This window comes from Sclerotinia sclerotiorum, genomic scaffold (assembly GCF_000146945.2).
Source record: "Sclerotinia sclerotiorum 1980 UF-70 scaffold_2 genomic scaffold, whole genome shotgun sequence".
In the NCBI taxonomy this organism is placed as follows: Eukaryota; Fungi; Ascomycota; class Leotiomycetes; order Helotiales; family Sclerotiniaceae; genus Sclerotinia; species Sclerotinia sclerotiorum.
The window spans coordinates 2,036,642-2,045,723 of NW_001820834.1; the positions used below are offsets into that span (position 1 = coordinate 2,036,642).

At 41.7% G+C, this 9,082-nt stretch overlaps 3 protein-coding genes across 3 annotated transcripts in view; 1 reads left to right on the top strand and 2 right to left on the bottom strand.

The window, feature by feature from the left end:
- Positions 1-1,918: 1,918 nt before the first annotated feature.
- On the top strand, positions 1,919-2,424 carry SS1G_01852 (predicted protein; the record flags this gene model as incomplete). Its single annotated transcript, XM_001597606.1, has 2 exons — positions 1,919-2,111; positions 2,405-2,424. The coding sequence occupies 2 exons, from the start codon at positions 1,919-1,921 to the stop codon at positions 2,422-2,424; spliced, it is 213 nt and encodes a 70-aa protein (XP_001597656.1).
- A 1,374-nt stretch (positions 2,425-3,798) lies between these two features.
- Positions 3,799-7,202, bottom strand: SS1G_01853 (predicted protein; the record flags this gene model as incomplete). The annotated part of the gene is made up of 5 exons (XM_001597607.1): positions 3,799-5,084; positions 5,145-5,612; positions 5,792-6,197; positions 6,250-7,108; positions 7,192-7,202. The coding sequence occupies 5 exons, from the start codon at positions 7,200-7,202 to the stop codon at positions 3,799-3,801; spliced, it is 3,030 nt and encodes a 1,009-aa protein (XP_001597657.1).
- A 991-nt stretch (positions 7,203-8,193) lies between these two features.
- Positions 8,194-9,082, bottom strand: part of SS1G_01854 (hypothetical protein) — a gene marked incomplete at both ends in the record, with an annotated part of 2,568 nt that continues 1,679 nt past the window's right edge. Inside the window, 2 exons of the mRNA XM_001597608.1 lie at positions 8,194-8,464; positions 8,515-8,910. Of these exons, the coding sequence (XP_001597658.1) occupies positions 8,194-8,464; positions 8,515-8,910 (667 nt within the window). The remainder of the gene's footprint in view (positions 8,465-8,514; positions 8,911-9,082) is intronic.

Sequence of the window (9,082 nt, forward strand, 5' to 3'; positions counted from 1 at the left end):
TTGCATAAGTGTTTCGGGATAACATAAGGTTAACTAACTAGTTTTGCATCGGTGGCAAATACGGGCTTTTTTTCGCGAAGACTTAATCTATCGATTAGGGTTGTGTTGTTCACGTGATTGGGTTGGGATGGGGAAGATTATTATCTTCTCTTCGTGTTGATGTCCTGTCGTCGAAAAGATATGCATATGGTTCGTTGTCGAATTTCCCCTTCTAAGCTGTGTGGAGGAAAAAGAAAATTTTGAATAGAAGCCTAGCTCAAGGTGTAGTTCAAGGTATCGGATAGGACCTTCAGTGTTGTGTTTTTGGTTGCTGCTAGACTAACCTATACGTCCATCCTCATCAACATACCATGAGTTCACATCGAGGGATCACAAACAACAAAACGTGGTATATGTTAGACATTAGAGAGTCTTTTCGTGTTATTCATTAGTATTGGTATCGGTAGTTCCAGAAAATATGAGTCCACCTCTACACGCGACGAACAAAATAAAGCAGACACCCAAATCACTCGGAAATATACCTCTCTACCAAATCTCAACACTTTTCCATATCCAGATTCGAATTTGACATTCATATAATCTCTCAGGCTTGTATCTAATCCCTGGTATTCGGTTTACTTGATCCATTGCGTGCATCAGTAGCAAAACAGATTCTCAATCCAACGCACTTTATATTTGAGATTTAGGACTCTTTAAAGCTGATATGGTGATAATATGGAGTATAAATAGGGCACAACTTTGGGTTGGAATGATTCGATATCAAATACTTCCGGGATTTCTAGGGATGAGTGGGAGTATTTGATGAATACCTAGTACTCAATTCTGTTTGAATATCCGATTTCACCCCTTTGCATCGCCAAACTCGGCGCATAAAGTAATAGAGAATAACATCAAGTGATTGATCAAGTATAGAAGCAGATTTAGTCCCTCTAGTTAAATAAATAGAGGACTCATGGAGAGGTATAGCTATTCTCCCGCTGTACATTTGAAAATATAGCCAAGTTGGTATATTTCCTATGAAAAGCGCTCATGCGCAGCTTGCATTACCAAGCTCATCGTGTTAACGATGAGAGACTCGATATATGGATATATTGTATATGATATATCAGTCGGTACTATAATATGTGACTTGCATACTCAATTTTAACCAAGAACAGTAAAAATTCTGGTATGGAACACTAATATAAATTTTTCTTAAACTACTACCAGGCGCCAAACAAAGTCTATAGTAGAGGGGAAAATCTCCAGCAAAAACTGCTGGCCATTCTTATGTGGAAGCAAGTACTTACAACCTCTCCGTTACATACATAACAACTTCTTTTCCCCTTCACCTTCCCCTTCACCTTCCCCTTCATCTTAATCTATTTCTTATTTCATTGTATCTACATCCGTCAACCAAAATAAATCAAAAATGCCGTCTACATTTTCTATATTTTACAATCAAAATTCTCAATATAAGATTACAAAATGTCAATCTCGATGTCTTTCAGATGGACGAAGATAAGGAGAATGTTACTAATGCTACGGTAAATGTAAATTAGTTTTCGTGTCAATTTATGATGCATATGTACTTTTTGTTACTCGGTGGATTATGCTCTAGGATTTAGATATCCCTAGGGGGCTTGTGTCTCGTGCGATGGAGGAATTCGAAGGGGAATAGACAGAAGGGTCATAGCAAAGCAAAAGAACTTCAAGCTTCATTACAAAGCCATGAATTAATTCCTGTGTCTCCTTCACAGGAGAATTCTACTCAAACTATTTCGGATATTGATGCCACAGCTTTCAATCTCAGCGCCAGCTCCAGTGATAAGTAGCAAAATGTAACAGAGGATGAAGTAAAAAAAAAAAAAAAGATTAGGAAATCCTCCAGTTCCGGAATTCAACGACGAAAGAAGCGTCAAGAACAGACCGATACTTCATGTCGGGAATAAATGGCTCTTCAAGCTTCGTTGCATGTAAAGGGACTACTTCCCGTTTCTGCTTCTTGGGTATTTATACAGAAGAATCTCGGTCGACCTTTTCCAGATCCTCCTCCTGCCGCTCTCAATCCAAATTCAAACAACACGCAGCAAGCAAGAGGAGACAGAGGACACAGGGTAAAATGAACGAAGGTAAGTCTGGTCATGAAACTGGTTCATAGAAGAGGCTTCGAGACCAAAACACTGCTTCATAGGATGTGATAATAACAGCACAGCAGGCTAGTTTACAAGAGCAGGAAATAAACCCAAACGCAGATCCCTCTACTCGGCAGAAATCACAGAATGCTTTTGTGCAAAATGTGCTGAAATCTGGTGCACGTGTTACCACTCCTGATACTCATATTCGACGGGAAACAAAGAGGAATAGAGAAGGAAGTAGATGTGGAAACAAATGGAGAAACTGATGTAGAGATATTTTGTTCTAGAGATAACCTACAGAAAATAAACAGATAGATGGATAGATAGATAGATACTAGAGATTTTTCAACAGAAGACAATGGTGTTATTTTTCTCATAAATTGGAGAATTTGGAGAATCTGGCTAGAGGGAGGTTTTACTAAGGTAGTGAGGTAGTGAGGTTTTGATGATCATGAGGGAATTTTTGTAGTGAGTGCTAGATGGGGTTTAGAAGGCGGAAAAATGGTGGAGAGAGGATGTGTGGTTTAGTTTCTTTGGTTCTATTCTATGGGATGCCAGATACTCTATTCAGAATGTAAGTTGCTAGAGTTAGGTATATTGTATTGTAGATATGTATGAGTATGACTATGAGTACGAGGCGTTTTGTTTTGTTTTGATGTTGGAGAGTGTGAGGAGGGCTGGAAGTTCTATGAATGCATAGAATCAAATTAGATCAGATGCATATCATGGAAGTTGTTAAAAGGTATATAGATGATTATGGCTATATTGGTATATCCATCAATAGGTATCTAGTATTGCTCAAGTTCCTTCACATCAATCATATCACACCACATCTCAGGTCTTTAAACATAGCACTTAACCCAATTCAAATGACTTCTTCATACAATCCAATACACACAACATCATTTAATCTTTTTTTTAATTTTATTTTATATATCTTTTTTTATAGTTTTAGACTATAATGAATCAGACCAGTTATTGCAGTAATAATCTAATTCATGACAGTCATCCGCCGGCAGTACTGTGCATACGTAAATCCCAATCCCAATGTGGATATCCGTATCCCTATCTCTTGATATTATCCCATAGTGTATTTTATCCCCTAATGCAATCGCCCTAATGTATTCCACATATCATATCCCGGATGAAATCTCTCCTGGGATAGGAAAAGGAGCTTGTATTGTATTCTCAAATCTTATATCTCTCTACCAATCAACTCATCAATTCATCTTGCCGCCGACTCAATAAAAAAACAAAAACAAAAATTGATTGCATTATTTAATCTTTATGCAGGAAGGAAAGGAACCCATGAAAGCAGATCAAACAATGCATCTCATCAACTACTCCCGCAAATTAGAACCTGAGCCGAAGAAAACTAAACCAAGGAAAAAGAGAACAAAACAGAAAAGAGGAAAAAGAAACAATGAAGAAAAAAAAAGTAGGAAAATGGTTGATTTATTGATAGTAAACAGTTACACATCCAAAAATCCTTCGTTGGTATATCTCCTGCAAACATGTGTATGTTTAGTACGTTGTAGTAGTAATAATTGCCGTGCGCCATTGGCCGAGGACCTGATTCGCCGTTTTCCGTGTGCATGTGCTGTGGTGTACTGAAATGAGTAACTGTTTCTGTTTCCGGAAGTGATATGGAGGTGAAGAAGTGCTGAGAAGAACTCAGGAGTCAGATATTGAGAGAAGAAAAAGTAGGCATGGGACCCCAGTCATCATCCTGCTCAACCTTTTTTGAATTATAATCATCACCACCTATACCAGAAGCATTCTTAGGCTTGGTATTTCGTGTAGGTGGACATACAGAGCCATTTTCGCTGAAATCAGAATTACTGGCATTGCCCCTGTGGAGACCACTATAGCCACCAATTTCTGGGAGTACACTTTCGGTTGCGGTGTTGCTTGACCAGAAGTCATTGCCAGTGGTATTGGTATTGTCTCCCCATGAATTGTCTCCCGTAGTGTTGGCTCCCCATGAGTCATCTGCATAGGTATTGGCACTAGCACCCCATGATTCCTCTCCGTTGCTATTGGGATTAGCAGCCCAAGAATTTTCTCTAGATGGCTCAGGAGTAGCTACAAACTGAGGGATATTTGCAAAAGACACTCGGCGTCGAGCTGCTATACAATCAAGCATAGCAGCCTTAGAGCGAGCGGTTCGGAGAGTAAGGTCAGTAGCATCGTCGAGAATAGTGGTGTTGTCATCATCGTCCGCGATGACTTGGGTACGTTTATTGGCGTTAGATCGATTCGTTCCGCTGGGAACGATTGCTGCCACTCCGTATTGAACGTATGAACTATGACTTCCTAGTTGATCACTGTACTTCTGGAAGCTTGAACCGATGGCATGACTGTTTTCCTTGGCCTGAGAGTTTGTAATCTCAGCACGTCCGTTACGCCGACGACTTGATGTCTCAACCGACTTTTCGGTAATGGTTGCCTTTGGACTTGGTTTGGCAATGGTAGATTCAACTTCGTTACCACTTTCTGTGGTTTCGTGAATTGATACTGGAAGAGGGGCCACAGATAGTGGTATAGAATCCGAAGAATCTAGCTCACATGGTGAATCCGATGGTGACGGTGTGATAAAAGAATCCGATTGAGTGACCATCGAGCCGGAGGATCGAGAATCAGAGGACCGAGAACGAACCCGCGAAGGACGATTCTGTTCTAGACGTTGTCCAAGTTGATCAATTATCGATGCGTTCATCCATGCTTGATTATTCCGAGGAGTGCTCTGGTGCTGGGGAAATTGAGAAACGTTGCTCTGAGAGCTTGAACGGCCTCTTCTTCTCGCTGATCTCGTATTTCTAGGCTCCCAAACACCACCCGAAGTTGGCGGGTCTGGTACTCGAGGAGGTGTGCTGGTACCATCCATGAAGCCTTCAGACCGTCTGAATGAGCTGCGTTGACGTCGGCGTGGTCCTGGATTTGGCAGATTCTGATGAGCCATTTCATCTAGCAACAAGTCAGTCACTTCAAACAACAATGATATGGAAGATCTGATGGAATACTTACAAGCTCTGTTATACTCTTCGCTAGAATCTGAGGAATGACGTACAGTTGAACGGCGATGAACATTTGTTGGAGTACGGCGAATACTTGGGATGAAACCAATGGCAGAGCTTGAGCTTGAGCTTGAGCTTGAGCTGGCCCTGTTTGTAGTCCACTTATATTGCGTTTCGTTACCATATTGATCTACTTCGGAAGTGATATAGGTTTCTCGGGTTCTAACTGGCGATCGTGCGGGGCTGCGACGTCTCTCTTGTGGTCTTCTAGGTTCATGTCTAGGCCGCTCCGTTTGGAATCTGGGATATTCGTGCTCGGCCGCAACGTCAATAAAGTCGTCAGAAGAGGAGCGAGGTCGAGGTCGAGGTTGATGTTGAGGCTGGTACCTTGATCCAGTTCGTAACCTGGGTTGCTCATGCTCGGTCTCAACCGCGATAACACTTTCATCAGAACGACTATAAGGATCATGTTCGTATTCTTGCTCATGAGCATCATGGTCATAAGTACGCTCAGCATAGGCACGCTCAAAGCGTCTGCGCTGAGCATGGTCTCTCGTATGCAAGCTTGGAAGAAATTCTCTTGAAAAGCGAGCGGATCTTGGCATAAATGCGTAACTAGTAGCTGAGCGGAGTGGCTCGACATATCTGTATGATTACGGAAATTTTGCTGAGAAGTGGCTTGCGGAGCAGCATTTGAACCCCCTGCTGGCTGATCAAAGTGAACTGATTTTTCTCTGGTTTCGTAGACGGATGATGGTGGACTGGCCGATGATGATCGACTTGTGATACTGACTTTCACTTTTGGTTCTCCTCTAGGAGTAAGATCTTCGGCATCAAGATTCCTTTCATGGGTACGAGTGTAGCTTCGGGACAATGATACCCTCGAGCTGTTATCAGTTCGTCGTGCTTGGGATTTTGGTACTGTTTCGTGTTTATGCACAGCCTCCTCCTCAACAAGAATTTTGTTCCAATAGTCGTTAGAACGACCATTGTCTCTTTTATCATATTGACTCAGAGGTTCAACTGAGTTAGGTCGAGATGTGGCCTTGCGTCTATACTTCTTCTGGAAGGTGTTAGTAAGTGGATGTTCAAGCTCTTTGAGGGACACAATTCACCTTTGAAGCCTTTTTTCTTTCACTTCCTTTCCCTCCATGGTCATGTCTCCTTGAATCACCATCATCACTATCATCGCTACTTGAGCCACTAGTTGAGGTAGCATTTCTTCGACACTTGCGACAAAATCCAGGAGTAGGTGTTTCGCCAGATTTTATTGGATTTTCTACATGATATTTAGCAGAACGATCTCTTAGACATCTGACGCAAATGTGCTTGGTGATTGTAGTAGTAGTGGTTGTTGTCTTGGTCTCTGTATGATCATCATGATCTCCTTCTCTTGCTCTTGACTTTGACTTCTCTCTCCTAAGGAAGTCCGCCTCAACTTTTTGAAGTTCTTCGAAGTTTGGTGGTTTTGATGATTTGGGCTGAACGGCCCATCGCACGGGTTGCTGCGCCGGAGTCGATGCTGGTGCAGGTGCAGGCGCAGGCACAGCAGTAAATCCAGGAAAAGGATAAAAAGAAGGAAATCCAGAATTTGTCGGAGCAAAGAAATTAGGGCTAGGAAATGGTTGTTGAGGAATGACAGGTGGAAAAGACATAGGTGGTGGTGGAAAGTTGGGGAACGGCTGCTGTGGAAGAGGTGCTGAAAAAGGAGATTTTGGTTGAGGATATTGCAATTGCGCTGGCCTCTTCTTCTTCTTCCCCCTCTTCAAGGCATTGACGTCAGATATCCTCTTGGGCTCATCAATTCCAAAAGCTTGACCTAGCAAACTAAAGTTCTTGTTTCCACGACTTCCAGAAATATTACGCGCCATGACCATACGGCCATTGCTTTTCTTGAAGTAGTAAGGGTACCCATCTCTTACGATTTCCTCAGTACAGTCAGAACCCGCATAACTCCGGGACCCAGCTCGAAACCTAAAATAACTGATTAGAACTGGAGATCACAAGAACAAACCTCGATTGAGATATACTATCCGAATGAAGGAGAGAAGACTTACATTGTGAGCATTGTGGCGATGAAATCAGACGTTCGCTATTCTTCACAGGTGAAGGTGGTATAGAGTTTATTATCCTGTTCCTGCATTGACACAATAGAAAGCTTCAGATAAAGAATTAAAAAAAAGTGAAAATATCCAAAAGAAAAGGGAAGGAGTGAAGTAAAATGGCAGCAGAAATATCTTGAATTTCTTGACCACCATAAGCAATTAATATAAAATTCTGGTACAAAGCCAAGACCATGAAAGAAGTGAAAGGGAATCGGAAATATGATTGTGTGTTGAAAGATTAGTTGTAGAAGGGCGTAGAAAACAGTTGAAGAAGGGAAAAATTGAAAATATGTTATGGCTGGTTCTTAATTTTGAATCCAATTTTCCCAGATTCGGTTATTATTAGTAGTGACCAACCACAGGATTTCTCAGATGTAAACACATTAGCAGAGATCACTAGAAAAGGTTGGATTCACTTTTATCGATCCAGAATAGAAAATATATGAGTATGTTCGTCCGGGTTTTCATCGGTTATCTTTGGCTTTCATCTTCACTATTGGATTTAAGATGGAGGAGCTCTCCTGTCCAAAGGTTGAATAACGTGGGGAATGACAAAGTGAATGACACAGCCTCAAAGCTGTATTGGAAGGAGTAATTGTGAGGAACAGCACTATATGCCTGCCTCTGATGCTGGATAGTTTATTCCGGTTAAAATATTAAAATAAAAAATGGAAGTATATTTTAACGGAGCGAATGTTTACTTTTTCTTTAGAAAATTTCCCTATTTTATGGGGAGGAACTCTCAGATGTATAGGGAAGTTGGTTGAAGGTTGGAGGCTGTGGTAATATATAAAACCCATACTTAACAGATCAATGTCTGGTGGTCAACTAAGCCTAGCACATGACCATATTTATGAGTATATTTCTTCTCTATACATAACAATGGACTCGCTCTATTTTGCAAAGCTCCCAGCCCAAGATAAAGAAATATGATACAAAGTAAACTTCATCCTTTTATTCAACCCTCAAAACTTTTGGTCCTCTCTTCTTTGTTGTCTTCTTTTTCTTGTTCCCTCTCTCAAATGATGCGGCTGATGCATGATCCCGGCCAACATTGTCAAGGTCTTTCACCTTGTAGATTCGGATGATCCAATTCTCACTAGTGAATGCTTCTTCAACAGTGTTCAGAACTGGTCCAACTTCTGGCATCTTTACGCCACGAACTCTATCTTGGGCTTGTCCAGGTGGGAAAAGGGAGTTGTAGTTGTAGTATGACATTTTGTACCTATTAAATGATTAGCAAAATTCAAGTTTATCATGCCTGGAATTGCTCACATCAAGCTGTCCTTCATGGTTTGAGTAGCACCATCGTCAACTCTGTACTCTCCACGTTCAGTGAAGAAATCCCGTTCCTTAACCTCATCTGGCCAAATCCCCTCGGCAATTCTGACCATCCACAAGAATTTGTTGATATCATCTCCAGAGTATCCGAGAAGACCACCAAAGACGACAAGAACGTAGTCAACTTCGTGCTGGCGCATGATGGGGTAGCTGACCTCTTCACGAGAGCTCATTGCCTTTCCAACGGTGGCGATGTGAGTGTTGTTCCAAGTATTGTTATCGACGAGTGTAGGCCTGTCAGCCATACCACCAATCTGGTAACCGTAATCCCACCATGACATGATCTTTGCATCTTCCTTGGTGTTCTGTCGCAACCATTGATAAGCCTCTCTGTAATCATCAATAATATGCTGACTGCCATCGGGCATTCTACTAGCGAGCACGACAGATGGAGATGAGTAAGCGTTGGAGGTAACCCAGGTACAATGGAGAACGAAGATCAGAAGGTATGTTGTCATGGCGGTCACAACGGAAATTTTAGAGAAGGCAGCATAGATGCCGA